This window comes from Salminus brasiliensis, chromosome 12 (assembly GCF_030463535.1).
Source record: "Salminus brasiliensis chromosome 12, fSalBra1.hap2, whole genome shotgun sequence".
NCBI lineage: Eukaryota > Metazoa > Chordata > Actinopteri > Characiformes > Bryconidae > Salminus > Salminus brasiliensis.
The window spans coordinates 39,085,430-39,108,393 of record NC_132889.1 but is presented as its reverse complement, the minus strand read 5'-3'; the positions used below and the strand labels follow the sequence as shown (position 1 = coordinate 39,108,393).

Here is a 22,964-nt window from a genome sequence, read left to right as displayed (position 1 = left end):
TGCAGCTAAAGATAAGAAACGGATCAGGCAACTGTCCCCCACCCGAAACTCGACGCTCTGCCATTTGTTGTGTTTGACCGAAGCAGAAGAGTTCAGGGGTCAAACTGCCTTCCGTCTGCAGAGCCGGAGTTTACTGTGATCCCATATGAAACCATGTGTGACGTTTTAGTAAAGGAAACTGTGTGGAAACTGTAGACACCCCTAAACCCCCAAACACGCAGATGATACGTTTGGTTAGGTAGTGGATCTGAGCGTGGCTTCTGGGTGAAATGCAGAATAATAAAAAGGTTCAGAGAGAAACTTTTAAGAATTTCCTTTTTTTATTGCTTGACCTGCCATTTTGGACAATCTATACCAAAAAGGGTTACAGCACAATAAAAAGAACAAACCTGAATACAATCACAGAATAAGAAGAGAGAATGGTCCTCTGATGGCCGACAGCAGCGCGAGCTGAAGGCTTTACAAACCGCAGAGCTGTAGAGAGAGAGAGAGAGTGTGTGTGTGTGTGTGTGTGTGTGTGTGTGTTCTCTGGGGCTTTTAAGCTTTGAAGGAACAGTTCAGTCAAAACGCTTAAAAACAAAGAAGCTAAGCACTAACCATTAGGCATGCTAATCAGCGGCTAGCTAGCTTCCATTAGCTGTTAGCCACATTAGCATGTCTGGCTAAGCTGGTTGTAACACTACACCAGGTCTAATCTGCACCATAAGTGTGGGGAAAAAAAACCCCACACACACACAAAAACTAGCAAAATACAACAAAAGGACGGATTTGTTTTGTGGAAAATGCTAAAAATCAACCCCTTTCCTACTGCTGAATGATATAAAAATAAAAATGAACAATTTATGATTAAACTTTGCCAGCCTTCCACCTCAAATACTGCTGAATCACTTTATTTCAAGATTCATTCTGCCTGTTTATACCAAATATAATCACACACACACAAAAAACAAACAAACAAACAAACATATGATATGACGTGACCTCGGCTGGGAGCGTCTTTACCACTACGTCAGAAGACGGTGTTAAGCCGTCAATGTCCGTGATTTAAATATCGTCATTTTCATTCCTTCAATTCATCAGAACACCTGTGAGGAAACTGATCACAAGCCGTCAATGATGAACAAATCCAGACAACCTCTATTCCAATCTCACGAAGGACTGCAAAAGAGCGGAGGTGACGGAGGAGGTTAACGGTATAGTAAATGCGTTCAGTCAGGAAAAGGTTGGCCATGGGACAGGGTTGTCCACTTTACACTGTTTAAAGACCCCATTAGAACATACTGAAGTCCGAACACACGCCTGCTCGTCAGAAGCTCAGCTCAGAAACAAAGAAAACAAAGTAAAATCAGGCACTTCCAAAACCTGAAACCATCACAATGACCTCAGATGGGTGTGTTTTTCTTAGGTAAGGGTCTTAAGCGGTCTCAAACACACACAGAAAGTCTACTCCACTCAGCTGAACGCCTCCACACACTCTCGGCTCGATTTCATCAGTCGATTCTGAGAAACTACAATAAAATAAACAGCAATTCCTGATCACAACATTTAAAATGTCCAACTAAAGCTTCAGCAAACGGTAACACTGCATTGGAAAGCACCACAGCGTGGGACAGAGAACTTCCAGTCTGAGAACTAGAGGGCTGCATTAACCTCGAAACCAGTTTCTTAACACAAGCAGTTCTGAAATATCGTAATGGCAGTACGCATACGTGTTCAGCTTGATGGCAAACAGCAAAACATTATTCATCATCCTCAACATCATCATCATCATCATCATTTCAACACGTTGTCTGATATCAGTTAATACTAAAGCTTTTAAGACTTTGACTGGTTTGACTGGTTTGGAGTCACATCGTAATGGCAATAAAAGGTACAATAAACACATTTTTATCCTTAGAAAACATCATGAAATGAGGAAGGAAAATAATAATAATAATAATAATAATAATAAGAGCACAATGCAGAATAGTGAGAAGCCAAGTTTACGAGCCAGTAATGGTGCAGTAATAAAATTGAAGGGAATTGTACCTTTAAAACGAGGCTCTACAGCTGAAACCTAAAACAAACACTCAAATATGTGCTAAATCCTTCCCTCGTTAACCAGCTTTAATCAGATTGAAACCAAACATTTCCACCAAAATCCTACAAATACTTCATCAAATTAAAGCTCGTCATAATATATTTTCAGGTAAAATTAATACTAGAAGCACTGTGAGAGAAATGGTGGAAGCAGGAGAAACAAAAAGAAAAACACTCAGACCAGCAATAATAACAGTAATGTGAAATAGCAGGAGCATATATAGATTTTTATATTTCAATTTATATATTTATATATATATATATGTATACCAAACTGTGCAAAAAATATGATTATGGTCATTTACTTCTAATATAATATAATCATTTACATATGCTATATATGTGCAACTAGAACGAGAAAAGAGCAAAGCTGATCACCATGGTAACTCTGGTGACGGTTAAAACTTCAGTACCCTTGACGTAACTAACGGAACCGACGGAACTCAAACACAACATAGATCAGATTTGCCTTTGGCTTAACTATAGTCGAACGATGCAGAAGAAAAAAAATGAAGGGCGAAATACTCTCCAATGGTTTAAACAAGAGGCTTTCCCAGAAGCATCCTGCAGTTCCCGGCCCCACACTCTCAAAAAAAATCAAGGTTCTACAGGGTTCTTTCAGCCACGACTGGTTTCATTAAGAACTTTTTAAAGGTTTAAATAAGTCAATATAAAAGGTGTAAAGGTAAACTACTAAACTACTAAAAAAATCTGTAAATTGTAAAGAACTTTTACACTGACCAAATACCCAACCCATACATATACCCCCCCCTCCATCACATGCAACACCCCCGATACTAGTGAGGACGAGACCAACACACGCCCCCTCTGACACGTGCACAGCCAGCCACACTTCTTTTCCCAAAGATGTGACGTCATCAGGCAACCAACCAACGAGCCTGAAGGGAAGCGGCGTACACCCGGATCTGGTGCACTGGCTAACCAATGCCAGTGACTACCAGCGCTATACTAGAGTGATGTGGGGGGATAGCGCCATCTACCCACCCTAGAAAGAGCAAGGCCAATTGTGCTCTTTCGAGGCCCCGGCTGCCAATGGTTAGCAGCGTGATCGGGATCCGAACCTACACTGACTTTTTAAACCTTTAAATGTTCTCCACACACACACACACACACACACACACACACACACACACACTTTACAAAACTGGCTCGTAACCCCGTAGCACCTTCATTTTTAAGAGTGTAGGTCATCAAAAATCCTGTGATATGGTCCTGTGTTCTTTTATACGCTGATCTGAAAGCAGGAGAACCTCCTGTTCAGGTCTCACTCTTCAGTCTCTTCAGTGGAGACGGACCTTCTGCCTAAATCAACATCAGCCCAAACACAGGACGGAATACATACCGGAGCAGGGAACTGAACGGCCACCTGGGAGTCGGGAAAATAAACGTAGGAAAGAAAAGTATGAAAATAAAGCGATCTGCATTGGTGGACCCTGCGATAGATAAAAAGAGGAAGTGGTCTGAGCGGCTCGGACTCAGACGGACAGCGAGACGAAGCTGTTGTACTGCTGGATGTTCCTCTTCAGGATGTCTGAGCACGGCCCCAGAACGCGCTCGAAGCGCGGGCGATCCAGCTTCACGCATTTCAGTGGGCTGCGGGCGACCACGGTGGCCGCGCGGGGGGCGGTTCATCAGCAGGGCGATCTCACCTGAAACGATAAAAAACTACATGAGTCTTATGACTGCTTATGAAAAGGACTGAGAGGTTTGGGACGACCTGTACTGAAAATGACGCTCCTGCGCATCACAACAACAAACCGACAAACACTCACCAAAGTAGTCTGAGGGTCCGAGTCTGCCCACCTCCACAAACTCCTCGTTTTCGGAGCGCCTCTGCAACACTGCAGCAGAACCCTGTCAAAAACAGAACAATTGTTCAGTCCACACACACACACATACACACACACACACACACACACACATACACACATACACACACACACAGGATTCACACCCATAACTTGGCAACCTGCTGGCTCATACTGTGATTACGGTGTTTGTAAAATGCAGCACAATCCGTTAATCTCCTCCGTACAGAACCCCTGCACTCCTGCACCTACTACAGTCTTCCCTCACTGAGCTCACGCTGTAAATACTGTAAATAGACACTGATTTCACAAAGAAATGGCCCTGGTACATGGCACTGTACTCGGGATAAAGGGATTCTGAATCTAACTGTGAAGTGATTCTGAATGTAAAGTGATTCTGAATCAGACACTAAAATTATTCCAATTTTGACTATAAACTGATTCTAATTCTAATTAGTTGTGATTTAATGTTTCTAAATCTGATTGGACACAGATTCTGATATTAACAAGATTCTATTTTTTTTTTAATGATTCTAAGTTAATAAATCTGATTCTCTGAACTCTGAGTGTAAACTGATTCTGGTTCCAATGTTGACTCTGATTAGATCAGATTAGATCATATATATATATATATTTTTTTATTTTTTTTTTATTTATTTTTTTTGTTTTTTTCCCCTCCGCGAACCAGCGATCCTCTGATCATAGTGACAGCGCCTTAGTCCGCTGGACCACTCTGACCATATTCTGATTCAGACACTACAATGATTCTAAAGCTCAATGGAAACTGATTCTAATTCTATTATGATTCTGAATCTAAAGTAATTCTGATTCTGATCTGATTCTAAGTGATTCCAATTGAGATATTAAAGTAACATGATTCTGATTTGGTCTAAAGTGATTCTGATACTAAAGTAATTCTGATTCAGCCACTAAAATGATTCTAAAGCTTAAAGTAACTCAAATTCTGATTCCAACCTGATTCTTGTTAACTAAAATGATTCTGATTTGGTCTAAAGGGACTGTGATTCTAACGTGATCTTGATTCTGATTAGAAAGTAAAGCTGATTGTCGTGGTTCGGGAATCTAATTCAGTTCAGAATTCTGAAGAGTTTCAGCCACTAGCCAAAAAACTAGTGTGATGTGAGGTGAGATGAGATGAGATGAGGTGAGATGGAAATCAGTAGAAGAGCAACATCACCGAGTACCTCAAGGATGATGAAAAATTCATCTCCAGGCTGGCCTTGAACCACAATTTTCTGACTGTCCTCAAACTGCACTGTTTCGAGCGCGTCGGCCACAGTGAGACGCTCCCATTTGTCCAGAGATTCTGCACACAGGACGTTTTGTACACCATCAGTATCCACTGCAGAAGACTTACACAGCTCAACGAGCTCAGAATGAAAAGCTCACGTATCATCTGATCTAATCTAAACGTTTGTTAAATGTTGTAGAATCACAATCATTACAATAATCATAGTAATCATAACAAATCTAAACAACTACATTAAAGATCTACGAGCTGAGTTCACAGACTCACCTAAGATTGACACCTTGCTGAGGAACTCCTCATACATCTTCCTCTTCCTCAGAGTGCTTCCCTGAAAGAAACGCAAAACAATCACATTAAGCTTAAATCAGGCATCATTCCTACGGTCTTGTGCATAAGTTTGGGCACCCCGTTCAGATTAGAACACCACACCTCTACACATTCTAAAGCAAAAATGACTGTTTTTGTGCTTAATTTAACATAAAATCAACAGAAATGTTAAATGTGTGCAAAAGTAATGGCACATTAAATTAAAGTTTTTTTTTTTGTGTAGCAATTCTTCTGTTGAGAATTCAACAACAGCACATGTTATTTAAACAGTGGCACCAAAACCTTTGCATAAGACTTATAAACTGCTTCACCACAGCGAGGAACAGTTCAAAGGAACAGTGCTAATATATCTCGAACAGCGAGTCAGTGAGTCTTTTGCCCAGACCCTCGCTTCCACATGTTCTCCTCCTCCAATACATATGGAATATATACCATCAGTATTCTCCTGTAGCTGTCTCTGTCGATGCCCCACAGCTTCACGTTGGTTTTGGCTCGGACAGTCGCTGCTCTTGGGGTGCCGTAGATTAAAGCCAGTTCTCCGAAGCTGCCGCCCTCTCCGATGCTGGTCACCCACGCGTTATTCACATACACCTAAAACACACCACACACAGAAGATCCAGATCATCTACATCTTCTGCTTCTGTTTTAATTTACTATTCTACTGTAAGAACAGGATTTATAGACACTGTTGTTGGATCTGATCTGACCTGCTCGCTCCGAGAAGCTGCGATATTTATACTCTCATGTCATTTGTCTAATAACGGTTATTTACTAAGCCAGTAAAATGTGCTTGCGTGTCAAGTGGGTGTAGTTTGTATTCAATCCTTTTTTGTGCAACCTGGAAACACCAAGAACCACTTCTCTACTTTATTTATTTATTACTTTATTTTAAGTCTTATTTCAGTTTTTTTTTTTTACTTCCCACTTTGGATCAACAATTATCCAATCCATACATATTCTCCCCCATCACATGCAACACTCCCAACACTGGGAGGCCGAAGGCCGGCAGACGCCTCCTCCAACATGTGTGCAGCCAGCCCCTCTTTTTCCGAACAGCCGTGGATGCAAAGTCACCGGGCAACCAACATGCTCAGAGGAAAGCACTGTGTACCCGTCTCTGATGCAGCGGTCAGCAGACGCCAGTGTTGGCCAGGGCTGCACTCTAGTGATGTGGGGCGAAAGTGTCATCTCACCAACTCTGCTCTCTCAGGGTCCCGGGTGGCTTGCAGCATAACTGGGATTCAAACTAGTGATCCTCTGGACATAGTGACAGTGCCTTATTCCACTGGACCATTCCGGATCCCCTACTCTATTTATTTTAAACAGCGTTTAGGCATTCATTGCCCAAATGATGGTGTAAATACCGGAAAGGTTTAAGTTTGCTGCCATCACAACAATAGAAAGGGGCGTGGCCAATGGCATTATTCTCAAACCAGCACTGACACTTCTATTCACATGTTTGAGATTGCTCTATTTTGAATGAACCCGTTAAGGCTTTAATCCGGTCAGTTTCCGCAAACCCAACACAAAAAATATTTTTATATTTATATTTAAATAATTTTGAAAGGCTAGGTGTCCCCAAAATTTTGATGCATCAGGTCTGACAGAGAGCAGTGTGTGAAGAAAGAAAGAAACGAGAGCATGGCACTTACATCCATCTCACCCTGATCAATCACGTAGAAGTTATCGCCCTCGTCCCCTAAAATCACAAATCGACATCTCAGTTTTGGTTTTTCATCTTTGATCAACTGAAATTTCAACATTTCACACAAAGGAACCAAACCTTGCTGAATGACCGTCTCTCCAGCGATGTAGTTCACAGAGAACATGGCATCGAATATATCACTGAGGGGGAAAAGAGACGTCACATCACCCTGAACCTTCAGAGCACTGGTTTATCTGACAGCTGAGACAGACGGGTATCTATCCGTTTCTGACAGACTTCTGACATGAAGTCAAATCAATCCAAATAAATAAAGACGTTCAAAAACGTTACCTTCTTTCGTTATCGTCAAGGTGAGCGAACAGCACGTTCTTCTCGATCGCTTTAGCCAGCGCAGCCATCGTCTTATAATCTTTTGGAATAACCTGTGAATTAATCAGTCAATCAATCAATCGATCAGTAAAACAGTTTTTGAAATGCATTCGTTCTGTCTCTGTTCAAATAATAAACTAACTGGTAATCCATTCACATATATACTGATTTGATGAAATGTTTTAATCTCATGTCAGAATATTTATTTAGATTATTTTTACATTTTTAAATAAAACCATTAAAATAACACATTTCTATTTATAGTTTCACTATAATTCTCATAAAAAATGTCCTCAAAATAGTAACATGCATTTTTTTTTGTTTAATATAGTATGTGAATTTTTAAGGCGATATAAAAAAAATAAAAAAAACTCTAAATTTACACCAAGAAAGACGCCCAATCAAAGGTTTTCCAGATTGACCAGGACATGCTCATCATGTTTTTACTCCTGCTCACATTACTAGCCTAGCAGCACTGCGTTTCCTTGCACAGAGCTTTTCGCCTGGAGGGAGGTAGCCTTTATCTCCTGCAGCCGCCTTTTACTCAGGACTGGGTTCTGGTTCTGAAAACCCTCTGAGCATAGAGATGATTCTGAAACGGTCAAGCGAGATTCACACTGAACACTCTCTCTCTGCCAGTTATAAACATAATATGACAGCTCAGAAACTTTTGGAAACAAGGACCGGATACACAAAAGCTCACCACAGGATACACACGCAGAAGCAGATAGTGTTGGAGCTTTTTCACCAACCGTTCTTAGGAGCAAACTCAAATCCTTCCTAAAGAGACGTGTTCAGTTTAGGAGGACAGTGGGATCATCATCTACCCTTTACTCTTTTGATCTAGACTTTCTGGATCTCATGTAGGGTAATCTTGGCGAATGAGGTCCTGAGTATAAGTAGTTCTTATATATTTTCATAGTGAAATGTAATTATTTTCTCTTTGGGATTTTCTTCTGTTGTTGTTTGTACTGAAGCCTTTTCTGTTGTGTTACAGCTGATCATAAACAACCAGACATTGTTCATTTAACATTATTCAGTTAAATCTGTGCAAAATGGAGGAAAAGTAGAATCAAACGAAACGTTCAGATCATTTCAACAAGCTACCAACAAGATCTTGAAGTGACGGTGGAGGAAACTGGAAACCAAAATATATATATATATATATATATTCAGTGAAATATAAAGTGACGTGTTCCTGTATGAATCTGGAGATCTCAGTACCTTTCTGACGTAAGAAGCGGCGTCCTCCTCAGTGTAAACCTCAGCGCTGATGGCTCCGCGACGACGGCGGCCCTTAACCACAGGGTTCATGGGAGGTGAAATCTCATCTTCGCGCGAATCAGAGCGCGAGTTGGACTTCTGCTGGCCAACCATCTGCTTTGCCTCCTCCTGACGGGACATAAACAAACAAGAACAATTGTAAACCAACCAGCCGGCTGATAAACGGCCTCTGAAGACCGAGGCGCCCCAATAACTCCAGACTGAACCTCACACCTTCTCGAGCCTCTCGAAGTACTCTCTGAGGAAAGCCATGGGTCTCTCCGGCCGGGACGTGCACAGCTGCACAATGCAGTCCTTTAGCAGCTGCTGGATGTTGTGTTTCTGCACGTACTGCTCACATTCCCGCAAACTCCTCTCCTCCTCGCTGCTCGTGCTGCCGGACGCCATGCTGACCTGCTGACCCCACATATTAAAATATCATCATCATCATCATCATCATCATCTATTTTGACTTCATCAGTCCACAGAACCTGTTTCCAAAATGCATCAGGTAAAAAACAGGTAAGGACACAGGTAAGCTTTTCTTCTGATGCCTCTTCTTCCAACTTCTCCCTTTTTTCTTTTCTACTAAATTCCTAGTTTTAATAAAAGGCAAATCTAAACCACTGTTTTACTGTAACAGACCTACAGGATGACTGATTGATCAGCCACTGGAGTGGTGGAGCACTGTTCTACTGTGCAGCGACTCCCACACTAATATCCTCAAAAGAAAGCCTTACCTGCGTCCTCAGCCACAACATTCAGCTTCAAAGGTTTTCAAAGAAACGTATAAAGTCTAGCCTGAGGCATTCTGGAAATGTCCCGTCACTGCCCTTACTGTCCCCCGACCCAATCATCTCAGACCACTGGAACTAGTTTTTTGTGGGAGAAATGGACGGGATTATTCATCAGAAACCGTAATCATCCCACACTCCCACTTCCTTCAAATTCTCCTGAGAATATTATTGAACAGAACTGCTGAGTGCCATAATTATAATAATATTAGTATGAATCTTTGTATTTGTACTAATCATACTATTAATATCGCTTTAGATCTTAGATATGAATTAAGCCCTGGGTTAGTGAATTTGTACACCACTTATTATTATGATATTGTTATTATTAGTATGATTATAGATGTGTCTGTAATTCATGAATTGAATTGTGGCTAATAACATCATTACACCATTAATTATTATTATAATTATTATTAATATTACTATAGAACTTTGTCATTTGTGAGTCGAGGCGGGGGCGGAGTGAATCATTACACTTCTGTCATTACTGCCATTACAGTGTCATCATTAGTATTTCTGTTCATAATTCAAATCAAATCATAAGTCAAACCTCTATGGACCAGCCACACCACTCCCTCACCTCATACAAACTCTCTCTGTACTTCATTACTGAAACTAAACCGCTCAGTCAGACCACCGAACACCCCCCCCTCACCTGCTCACACTTACCTGTGAACAATTCTATCTGTCCAATGCCTGAATGTAAATAACAGTGTGTAAGAGCTGTATATCTCCAAGCTTATAGACCAGCATCAGCGCAATAGTGTGTGTATAGAGTAAATGAATGTGTATATTTTGATATTTTTAAAATATCACAGATATAGAGCATTTATTACTGAGGGATTACACACCTAAGACTTTCGCTCATCTGTACACCTGTGTTTATGTGCTGTGATGATTAATGTGATTTGATCTGAATTGTAGGCGTGTAGGGGTGAATCATTACCCCCTATTTATTATTAGTGTTATTATAATGTTATTAATTATGACTATAGATGTTTTTGTAATTCATTAATCAAAATGTGGGCTGGGTGAATCTTAATGTCCCTAATTAGTACTACAACCACTATTATTATTATTATTATTACTAGCTATTTTTATCATTTGTAGATTGATTCATAGGCTGATTATACTGTTGTAGATTAGTATTGATCTTTTTGCTACCTGTGAGTTAAATAATCAAACTAAATAGTGTATTAAATCATGAAATGTATCACTGCATAGCTCATTCATTGGTCAGCTGAATCGTTAGAATGATACACTTCTAATTCTTCCCCCTCTTTTATTATTATTAGTAGCAGCTAAACAGCAGAGAACAGCATTTTTATCATTAGAAAATCCATTGAGTAAATAGTTACAGCTCTGGTTATTACTATTCTATTATTATATTGTTATTATTAGTATGGATCTTTTGGAAACGTGTGTCGAGTCGTGCGCTGAGTGAATCGGTACACCGCGGGCTGTTATTATTGTTATTATGGTTATTATGGTTATTATGGTTATTATAACAGTCTCTGGATCAGAGCGGGTTCAGAGTGAAGGACAGTGTGACTGTAGTTAATCAGCAGGTTCAGATTATTATGATCCTGTAATCGATAGAAACACGTTTAACCATCTTCAGATGTAAATATCAGGCCTGGTGCTGTGGCCTGCGGCTGTGTGTGTGTGTGTGTGTGTGTGTGTGTGTGTGTGTGTGTGTTGCAGTACTGCGCGACCCCCAGCCGCGATCAGATCAGGACAGTTAGGGGGTAATTTGGGAAAACTGGAGTTTAAAGATGTGAATCCTCCCTGATCTGGATCGTAAACACACACACACACACACACACACACACACGCCATCTTATAGCCGAGCTGCGCTGCTCCCTTCAGCACACACACACACACACACGCGCGCGCTTTACCCTGAATTTACCCCTCATTAAACACAAGAGTGTGTGTATGATCCCCTACCTGAGAGCCGGAGCGGTGTTACAGAGCCTGTTCTGCTGTTTTTGTTGTGTGTGTGTGTGTGTGTGTGTATATATGTGTGTGTGTGTGTGTGTGACAGTGTGTGTCCGACACTCCCTTCCGCTCAGCTCGGAGACCAATCCGGAAACACGTCACCGCCAATCACAAACAACCCGTGACGTCTAGAAGTCTTTTATTTTGGATTGAAAGAAGAATCTGTATTAAATTACATTTACTTTTTATTTTAGATTTATTAAACACTGATGGACATCGTAATGCAGTGACAGTAAGGATTATTTTATAGAAAATATATTTTTTATATGTAAAATAAATGTAATCAGACACAGTATTTTATATATAGGGCTATCATATACATTTTATCTTTACAGTTTCTGAAGGAGTAGAAACATATTTTAAGAATTTGCACAAATATTTTGACTAAAATATGTGTCTGTTTAAATGTATTTTATACTTAAAATATATCAATTAAAAATATATAAAATCCTTAAAATCCTTTCATTTCAGTAGGATGCCCATTAGTGTTTAATAAATCTAAAATAAAAAGTAAATGTAATTATATATATATTTATTTTATATAATATATATATATATAAATAATATATATTTATTAATGTATATATATAATTCATTATTATATATATATATATATATATATATATATATATATATATATATATATATATATATATATATATATTTGTTTTTCATAGCCAAAATAAACTAATGCACACTGTACATTGAAGACTAAAATATGTAAATGAGCTCTGTTCTGTTTGGCTGAAACACTCCTTGTAACACTCCTTGGTTATACAGTGTGTAACTGTGTTGGTTTTGTGAATTCAAAGCAGGCTGTTTGTGCAGTGAAGTTTCCATATATGGACTGAATTCACTGGTAACGATGTTTACCCTCTATATCCCACTCTTATTTAAAGGAGCTCTCTTTTTCTGTGGCATGGGCCCTTGAAAGACGCCGTACCACTGACAGTACAGGGGTCAAATACTTCTTATCAATCAATCAGTGAAGTTATTTAGTAGTTGGAGTGCAAGGCCATGTCGTGTCCTAACCCAGATGCTGGGTGGACACACCCTCCTCTCCCTCCTTCCCTCCTCTCCCTCAGCAGCTTTACTCTGCCTGCACTTCCCTTCTCAGCTTCATTCGTGTCGACTGCCCAGAGTCCACGGGCACGGAGCCCACCCTGAGACCGGCCTGAGGCTGCAGAACCCACCCAGAGAGGAAGGTAAAGTTCTTTAATGTGTGTGTGTGTTATAGGTGTATAAGACATGGTTAGGTGTAAAGTTGGGAATGTGTTATCAACCTCAGACCATATAGTACAGTGTTTACAGTGTCTGTATGTTACACACAGTGTACTGGACAATATTAGAAAGTCTTTATATCCAGATTAAGACTCGTTAGTTTAGTCCAGCGCAGCTCAAACTGATTACTGTGTGTTCCTGAATGGGTCCAGGTTTCCATAATCATTGTTATCATTAATGTTTTGTTAATTATTCGTTTTCTGCTTAGATTTTATGTTTGTAAATCACTGTGAATTACATTAGTGTATCAGATGTGCCACATAAATACACCTGCACTGGGCCTAACCCTGCTCTAATGGTCTCTTACATTGCAATTCAGACCCAGTTTCCAGCTTTACATCCTACAGTTTACATTAGCTATTTCATTTATTTCATTTAGTTTTAATATAAACTTTTTAATCTCATTTTTGTGTCATATAAACAAAGGCATGTGTTATTAAATGATGGTGTGAGCTCTTGTAGAGGTTCCTCTTCTCCTCATATGCTGAGCTGTACTCACTAATAAATGCTGTGACCTCTTTTAGATAGGCATAATAAACATGATAAGCATGAACGAGACATGGGAACACACCCAGACACAGCCCGCTATTAAACCAGCTGTGTGGCAGTGTGTCTGACCGCAGTGTTCAGCTCCTATCTCCCAGCTCTCCTGCAAGACTGACTCTGTGAGACCTGTGCTGTTCCTGCTGCATTCCAGGCCGCCGTGTTGAAACATGTCTCTGTACAGCTTCGGGTTGGAGCCTCTGTCCTGCCATGCCTGGAACAAAGACCGCTCGCGTAAGTTCCTTCGTCTGCCGCTCATGTTCCGGCCTGCAGCTCCACTCCTCTTCATAATTGCTGTCCATTAAATCTGATCCGAGATAAATTGCATTACACTGAGGGGCGAAGTTACACGGGCCTACAGCAGTCAGTGTACTTCAGTGTGCTCTGACCTGTAATGCCCACTTCAGCACTACAGGGCCCAGATCCCACACTGCTGCAGTAGTGTTTTTGTCCTTTGAGGTTTGTGTGTCTTTATGGATACAAATTCATCCTTTATAACCATTTATAACCATTTTCCAACCTTTTTTTTATCATACGCTACTTTTTGTGTTGTATTTTTGACTCTAATATTAAAATTATTCTGTCTATTGCCCTGTTCTGATTAGCTGTCCTCAAAAACAGCACAGGTTAAAACACTCCTTATAACTTCAGCATGAATCAGACGGGGGTTAAACTGATGAATGCATGGACATAAGTTGTGTTTTTGTGACATCAAAAAAAACCTCTCTCTTCAGGAAACTGAAATATGACATTTAATAATAAAATATGACACAATTATTATTTATTTACTGAATTTATAATAACAAAAACAATAAAACAGAACGTATTTAATGTGCCACTACGCCACATTTAATGTGTGTTATTTACACTGTAACTAATTTGATCAGGGGTGCCCAAACTTTTGCACATGAAAATGCATATGTGTCTTATGTATGTAAATGAGCCCTATTCTAAATAGCTCCCCTGTATTGTGCCTCATTCAGGAAGCAGTCCAAGCTGAAACACTCCTTCTAACTTCAGCCTAAATGACAGACGCTAAACTGATGACATGTAAATTAGTGACATCACAAAAACAATGAATTCACAGCTTAGACAGACTGCACACACACACACACACACACATGCATTACACTGTTTGTGCGTTCAGGTACGGTCTGACTGAATGAGTCTGACTGTGTTTCAGAGATTGCGGTCAGCCCCAACAGCAGCACTGTCATCATTTACCAGAGGAAAGGAAAGGAGTGGAGTAAAATCCACGAGCTGAAGGAGCACAGTGGACGGATCACAGGTACCACAGCAGGAAGCAGCTGGACATTAGTCATTAACTCTCTGATACCACAGGAATGAGCCGTAGAACAAACAGTAAAGGGCGGAGAACCTAAACAGTGCTATCAGCGCTGCAGGGCTGGAAGTTTGGCTTGGTACAGTAAAAAGCTCAGAACTTGTCCTGCAGCTATACAGCTTTAATCCACAGTGCTGGAACTGTTCAGACAGAACACACACACACACACACACACACACACACACACACACACCTTACACCACTGTGTAACTTTGTAAGTGTGTATTAAGGTTGTGTTAGAGTCTTTGAGGTGAGGGATACGTCTGAACCTGTAGATTTTAAACAATAAAACTAAATGATATTAAAGCTAATCTGAAGGTTAACCCCAAAACTGACTGAAAACTTATCTTTGAGGTATCTTTGAACTATTAGTCTATTCTAACTAGCTGAGGTCTTTCTTAGGTAAAATAGCAAAGCACTTTTGTAAGTCGCTCTGGATAAGAGTGTCTGCTAAATGCCATAAATATTAATTACTCGACTTGTAATATCATATACATTTATCAATGAACTATTAATTATGCAGTGCCCACTATGAATTATTCAGTAACCATTATGAATTACTCAGTATCTACAATACATTATGCAGTATCTACTATGAATTATTCTCTATCTACTATGAATTATTTAGTATCCTCTATGAATTATTCAGTAAATACTATGAATTTTTTAGTATCCATTATGAATTATTCCGTATCCCCTATGAATTATTCAGTAAATACTATGAATTATTCAGTATCCACTATGAATTATTCCGTATCCCCTATGAATTATTCAGTAAATACTATGAATTTTTCAGTATCCACTATGAATTATTCCGTATCCCCTATGAATTATTCAGTAAATACTATGAATTATTCAGTATCCACTATGAATTATTCCGTATCCACTATGAATTATTCAGTATCTACTATGAATTATTTAGCATCCCCTATGAATTATTCAGTAAATACTATGAATTATTCAGTATTCACTATGAATTATTCAGTATCCCCTATGAATTATTCAGTAAATACCATGAATTATTCCGTATCTACTATGAATTATTCAGTATCCCCTATGAATTATTCAATAAATACTATGAATTATTCAGTATCTACTGTGAATTATTCAGTAAATACTATGAATTATTCAGTATCCACTATGAATTATTCCGTATCTGCTATGAATTATTCAGTATCCACTATGAATTATTCCGTATCTACTATGAATTATTCAGTAAATACTATGAATTTTTCAGTATCCACTATGAATTATTCCGTATCTACTATGAATTATTCAGTATCTACTATGAATTATTTAGTATCCCCTATGAATTATTCAGTAAATACTATGAATTATTCAGTATCCACTATGAATTATTCAGTATCCCCTATGAATTATTCAATAAATACTATGAATTATTCAGTATCCCCTATGAATTATTCAGTAAATACTATGAATTATTCAGTATCCACTATAAATTATTCAGTATCCCTATTGAATTATTCAGTAAATACTATGAATTATTCAGTATCCACTATGAAGTATTCAGTAACTATTATGAAGTATTCAGTAACTACTATGAATTATTCAGTAACTACTATAAATTATTCAGAATCTATTGTGAATTATTAAGCATCCACTACTATTAATTATTATGAATAATCCACTATGAATTATTCCATATCCACTGTGAATTATCCAGTATATGCTGTCAGTTACTCTGAACTGTTTCTGTTGGCAGGTATTGATTGGGCCCCGGAGTCGAACCGTATTGTGACGTGTGCCTCAGACAGAAACGCCTATGTCTGGACGCTGAAGGACGGTGTGTGGAAGCCCACTCTGGTTCTGGTTCGCATTAACAGGGCAGCGACATGTGTGAAGTGGTCGCCTCAGGAAAACAAGTTTGCGCTGGGAAGCGGAGCGAAACTGATCTCAGTGTGTTACTTTGAGAAGGAGAACGACTGGTAAGAGTCTAGCGCCACCTACATGTGCATTACAGTGGACAAGAGATTAGCCAGACTGCTATAGGAAAGAGAACCAGTACAGGGCAGCCAATCAGAACCAAGGTCTTTAAGGTACAGGGCAACCAACCAGACTTTAACCTATATCAGTCTTAATGGCACAGTAGCAAATCCGTGCCCCAGTTCAGTCATTTAATGTCCCCCACTGTCTAGAACCCCCCTATCACACAATACTACCAGTGCTGGGGGGAAGGCTAGCACGGCCTTCCTCTGAGACACTCCTGACATCGCCGCTAACACAACACCAGTGCAGCTCAACACGCTTGGAGGAGAACGCTAACTTCCCCCTGCACTGGGTAGTATAGCCCATGCTGAATGACCGGGAGAGAGAGGACTGTCCTGCCCACCCAGTGGGTGTTATGCTCTCAGATACTGACAGATGGCTGTGGCATCACAGAGCCAATGAGACAGCTGCTCCACTCAGAAACCCGGACAGTGTGTTTACTTGTAAGGGACATTCATTGTAAGGGACATTCATTGTAAGGGACATTCAGTGTAAGGGACATTCATTGTAAGGGACATTCAGTGTAAGGGACATTCATTGTAAGGGACATTCAGTGTAAGGGACAGGGCTCTTTAAGTGTTGCAGTCGAGGCTCTCAGTCTCAGTCTGGGGGTTTTATGCTCTGTTCTGTTATAATAACTCATTTCCGCAGCCCTGTATGAGCTAGGCTGAGTGAAACTGTAGGTACTCAAGCTGCTGCAGGTCCTTTATGGTCAGTTTGGGTGTCTGTTTAGTTTGGACCGTGTTCTGTCTCTGCAGGTGGCTCAGTAAACACATCAAGAAGGGCATCTGCTCCACAGTGCTCAGCCTGGACTGGCATCCCAACAACATCCTGCTGGCTGCTGGCTCTGCTGACCTCCACTGCAGGTTATCATCAGATTATCATCTGTTTTTTGTTTTCTTCTATTATTTATTAATTTCTTTACAATATAAACTAAATAAATTATAGATGTATTATGTATGCATATTTATTATTATTAATAATTAATTATTAATAATAGTTATCATATAATTAAAGTTTAAAAAGTTTACAGTACAAAATACATCAAATATAGTATAATACATTACCTATGCAATACATTAGATATGTGAAACATTAAGTATAATACATTAATTATACAATACATTAAAGGCTCTGAGTGGCTCAGCAGTCTAATGCACTGCTACTATGGTCCAGCACTATGGCACTGATATGCCTCTTTGCCATCAGACAAACAAATGATTAAAAAAAACAGTGTAATACTGTTTATATAAGTATAATATATAATATAATATAATATATATATAGTATTATGTATAAGTATGATGCTTTATGTATGCAGTACATTAAATATAATATATTAATTCTCCAATACATTAAGTATAATATATATAATGTGTGATACATGACATATTATACATCAAGTAATTAATAAATACATTAAGTATAATGCAGTATTAAAACCATCATGTGTAATATATTAAGCATGTAGTACACTGAGTATAATGAAGTATATGATACACAGCGTATCTGACTCTGTATTTTAAAGGTTCTGTAGAGAATCGCACTGTGTTGACGCGAGTGCTTCTATCTCATTCCAGGGTTTTCTCAGCTTATATAAAGGAAATTGAGGATAAGCCGGGTCCGACTCCATGGGGGGCTAAAATGCCTTTTGGAGAAGTTCTGCTGGAGCAGAAAGACGTGGGTGGATGGGTGCACAGCGTTGCTTTCTCGCCGTCTGGAGACAGCCTGGCCTGGGTCAGCCACAACAGTGCCATTAGCGTAGCTGACGCCACCCAGGGGAAAGAGTAAGAGGGAGCTGTATGGTAACATGTGTTCATTAAAGCCAGAGCTCCTGTCTGGAAAAACAGCATGGGTCAGCAGAGCTGGTCACCAGCAAAATCACTGTTCTGTTTTGAATACTGGTTTATAAATCCCACCCTAGTACCAGACTAGCATTAACCCAGGGCCGGCCCAAGCCTTTAAGGGGGTCTAAGCAGATTTTCATTAAGAGGCCGCCCCCATACCACCACCTTAGCACCAGAGGCTTCATCATTTCATAGGGAGAGAGATATTGTGCACCCGGGCCTTTATCCACCACCCAGGCGGCGCATTTCTGCATTTGCCCAACAGTGGCAGCAGACAACAGCTGGAATTGATTAACCTAGTATTGATGAGCCGACTATGAAAAACATACTTATATAAATATCGATTTTACCTGTGTAGTTCCATTTCACTTTATTGTTGTTATTACTGTTATTATATGTATTTTTATCATGATATCTTGGTGCTATTAGGGGCCCCCTGGTGGCTCTGGGGCCCTAAGCGGCCGTGTAATTCGAGGTTGCTTTGGGTCGGTTCTGCATAAACCAGTATAATCCAGTTTAGACCAGCATGACATTCGGCAGACGTAGTGGAACAGCCCAGATTAGTTTCTTTGCTCCTCTAGTGCAGGACTGGAGATTGGAGGCTAATATCGCTAACACCCTTTAGCAATTAGCACGATACAACAATCATAGCATGGAGGCCTGTTGTCTAAATCATCACACGCTCTCCTCACAGCATGTGGAGGTGACCTTCTAATGTGCTTTATGACACTGTACACCTCACTGTTATCTAGAACACTGACTGACGCTTTTCTTTAACATGGACTGGCGTGCAGGCCCGGTTCAGGCTTTAGGAGGCTGATCATACTGTGGATAAAAGCACATCATCGAGGCTACTAGAGATCCGACGTGGTTTGGGGAGAGCGTGTAATGATTTAGGGAATTATTTAGGGAATTGTTGTACATAAACTTCCATAGCTTGTTGCGTAGCTCCAGTGCTAAAGCTAAAGAAGCAAACAAAAGTTCCCTGTAGAAAACATTAAAATAACCATGTTCTGTAAATATTACAGTAAAAACACTTTCTTTAGATGTATAATGTCTCCGCTTTCACACGTTAACCATTTAAAGATTGAATCTAAATCATTTGAATTTATTTACATATATGACTTTTATTTTGTATCATATTTCAAATTCAATATACAACACCCCTTATAACCAAACATTTTACTCAAGTAATTATATACTTCTGTGTGCATGTAATGCATGGATAATCCACTAGGGGGCAACATGTATCTGATTTTACTTTCTTAATTAACTAATGAAATATTATTTATTTATTTCATTACTTAATTTTATATGATGGTGATGATGATGATTATTATTATTATTATTATTTAATAATTATTTTATCATCACAATGTCATTGCAAAAATTCTGATATGTATAAAAAATGATAAATGTTTTTTTTTGTGAACTGTAGGGTCACCCAGCTGACCACCGACCATCTCCCCCTGCTTAGTCTGCTCTACGTTAGTGAGACAGAGATCGTGGCTGCGGTAAGAATGTGTTTTGATCAGTCCTGCTTACATTACACACTCCACCTCTCCGAGTGTAGCTGATGTTCTTCAGTAGACTGGAGCTGGGGTTTAGACTCTGTAGTAGTTCAGCACTTGTCTCAGTACACTATTCAGTTCTGCTGGAAAATAAAGGGTTAATGTGAAAATAAACAGAAAATTGGCCAATCAGGATTGTTCTCTCAGCGGTATCTGGGCAGATTCAGCTAAACCAGCTCTCCCATTGGTTGGGACTTCACTGGTAGAACTGAAGGCCTCAGATTAACCACCCATACAGTCAGGAACCGACCAATCCCGCTCTGATTTACAGAGAGTGGAACCAGTTTCATCTGACATGTCTGTAACATCTAGACAGGCTATGAGCAGAATAAACGGCACTCTAGTCCTTCTGCAGGTTCTAGATAGGCTGTGAGCGATGGTGGAAACGGGATACATGTCAGTCCAGTTTGTCTGGAGGTTCTAGCAACTAATGTTAATTCTTCTGGAAATCTTCAGGGTCATGACTGCTGTCCTTATCAGTTCTCCTATACGGGGCCTGGCAAGCTGGAGTTTGTTAAAAAGTTGGGGATCTCCAAGCAGACCTCCAAGAACAGCATGTCGGCCATGCAGCACTTCCGCAACCTGGACAAAAAGGCCACCACGGACGAGGAAGATAACGAGCTGAACACTCTGCACCAGAACAGCATCACGTAAGAGCAGCGGCCTTCAGGCCCGGTTTAATTTCTGGATCCTTCTGGATCTCTCTGGTGTCCGGATGCTTATTATTTTATTTCCTGTAAAACACTATGTTCATTTTTATGTATATACATCTGCACATACACACACACACACACACACACACACACACACACACACATATATATATATACATCTGCACATATACATACTGCAAACGGAGTATATACAGTATATAAATAAATAAATACTTAAATTTGTAAGTGTGAATAAGTCACATAAGTCACAAATGCAGAGACACACTTCTGCATTTTAATACTCACATTTACTACAACTGCTAACAACATCAACAACAACAATAATAATAATAATCCTATAGCTGTTTACATATAACTTTTCCCAATCTGTTAAATTCAGTAAATAAACAGAAATCGTGTCTAAAATGTGCAGAAAAATGTCATATTTACGTTTGTTTACCGTAGATTTCTTCGCTTTTTTACTGCCTTGTATTCCCCATATATATATATATATATATCAGTAATCAGTGGTCAGTAAAGCTCGAGATAAGTCGATGATAAGAACACAGTGATGTTTATACATACTGGTCATTAGTTTGAAGCACTTACTGCCCAGATAAACTGCTTTACAGACTTAGCACAGTACTTTACTCCGACACAGTACACAGTTGTTATTCACATGTTTGTCTGGGTTGACTTGCTGATATTGCAGATATTGTAATGATATTTGGTATGAATTGCAGTCAGCTGTGCATCGTTGAGGGACAGAAAGCCAGTGTGGAGAAGTTCAGTAGTGTCGGCTTGGATGGCGCTCTGGTCCTGTGGGACGTCAAGGTATCGCAACTGAAGGGCTTTATAACCCTGCTGAAAAAAGCCACCTCAAGCTGGTTCAGCTGGTTGACCAGTTTAGGGAAATTTTATTTGTTGGAGTTTGATGGTTTAGTTGGTCTTTCAGCATGACCAACCTGAACAAGCTAGTCAACCAGTATGACCACACTGGTTGACCATCATGACGGATCTGACCTAGCTAGTCAACTAGTCCAGCCCAGACTTGTTGATAAGTATACCCATCATGACCAGCTTTATCAAACTAATTAACCAGTATGACCAGCTTGTTGACTGGCTTGGTCATCTTGGTCATGCTGGTAGACCTCCTAGTCCAGCAAACTCATATGAAAGCATTCACAATGCTGGTCACCAGTATAGTGCATGTTTTCACCTGGATATCCAGCTTTTCAACCACCTGGACCATCGCAGACCTTCTCAGACCATCTGAAATGAGCTTCCAGCTGCCAGCTGGTCTTGATCTGGACTCTTCAGCAGGACATATCATTCTGGACAGCACATTTCTGCACTGTAGCTTCTCAGTATCTCACTGTAGGCTGTGTGGTTGTTTTCTTCGCAGGCCTGAAACCCTGAAACAACAGTCCTGAGTCATGGCCGAGCAATGAGCGAGTGAGCGAGGGATGTCCACACCGAACAACAGCAAAGATTTCACCAGATCATTCAGTGTCTGACCCTTTATTACTGTAGCTAGAACACTGTACGTATTACTGTAATTATCTAGAACAAAAGGTGCTACTGCAGAGTAGTACTGTAGTGACTGTGGGCGCTCAGGGGCAGAGTGGAAATCAGGTGGAAAGGCACACTTTTATTTACAGGATATGTTTTGTTTGTTTGTTTATTGGAGCTTTTTTAACTCTGTTACTGTCTAAAGCGAATAAATCCTCTGGAAAAGTCGTCTGGCTGTTTTTACTGCAGAATCCTCAGATCTGCCCAAACGCTGTTTGTTTACACCGAGCTGAAATCCAATACGTGTCCACCTACTGACCACGCCCCTTTCCGCACCAAGAGCCAATCAGGGCGCGCTCGTGCGTTCAGCTGACCAACCAGATCACCCAGACGCGGCACTGATGTGACGAAACGGATGACATCAGCGCGTCAGTTGTTATTTTTTTCCTTTCGTTCACACCCGTTTTCAGTCAGGCCCCGCCCATTCTGCGTTCTGATTGGCTGTTAGTTCACACTCAGGAGGAGGGCGGTGCGGGACTTCTGATGACTTAATAGTGCTGAATGGATTTGGAATAAAGCACTGCTGTGTAATGAGTACTCTAAGTGT

The 22,964-nt window shown here is 40.0% G+C and overlaps 2 protein-coding genes across 2 annotated transcripts; one reads left to right on the top strand and one right to left on the bottom strand.

Annotated features, from left to right (window-relative positions):
* Positions 1-3,478: 3,478 nt before the first annotated feature.
* prkar1aa (protein kinase, cAMP-dependent, regulatory, type I, alpha (tissue specific extinguisher 1) a) lies at positions 3,479-11,677 on the bottom strand. The gene is given in 12 exon segments (XM_072693826.1): positions 3,479-3,722; positions 3,724-3,749; positions 3,873-3,954; positions 5,114-5,235; positions 5,446-5,506; positions 5,938-6,096; positions 7,158-7,204; positions 7,289-7,350; positions 7,502-7,593; positions 8,765-8,932; positions 9,038-9,217; positions 11,551-11,677. Coding segments are annotated over 11 exon segments (1,140 nt in total). The 5' UTR covers positions 9,212-9,217; positions 11,551-11,677; the 3' UTR covers positions 3,479-3,575.
* Positions 11,678-12,715: 1,038 nt separating this feature from the next.
* On the top strand, positions 12,716-22,584 carry LOC140573894 (actin-related protein 2/3 complex subunit 1A-A). The gene is made up of 10 exons (XM_072693506.1): positions 12,716-12,806; positions 13,580-13,659; positions 14,609-14,713; positions 16,491-16,713; positions 17,533-17,640; positions 18,355-18,561; positions 20,060-20,135; positions 20,649-20,842; positions 21,589-21,679; positions 22,251-22,584. The coding sequence occupies exons 2-10, from the start codon at positions 13,596-13,598 to the stop codon at positions 22,254-22,256; spliced, it is 1,074 nt and encodes a 357-aa protein (XP_072549607.1). The 5' UTR covers positions 12,716-12,806; positions 13,580-13,595; the 3' UTR covers positions 22,257-22,584.
* Positions 22,585-22,964: the final 380 nt, after the last annotated feature.

Excerpts from the sequence above, each read along its gene's own strand:
- LOC140573894 (XM_072693506.1), top strand. The coding sequence starts at position 13,596 with ATGTCTCTGTACAGCTTCGGGTTGGAGCCTCTGTCCTGCCATGCCTGG. Across the intron at positions 14,714-16,490 it reads GCACAGTGGACGGATCACAG|GTATTGATTGGGCCCCGGAG; the intron begins GTACCACAGCAG and ends TTCTGTTGGCAG. Across the intron at positions 16,714-17,532 it reads TTTGAGAAGGAGAACGACTG|GTGGCTCAGTAAACACATCA; the intron begins GTAAGAGTCTAG and ends CTGTCTCTGCAG.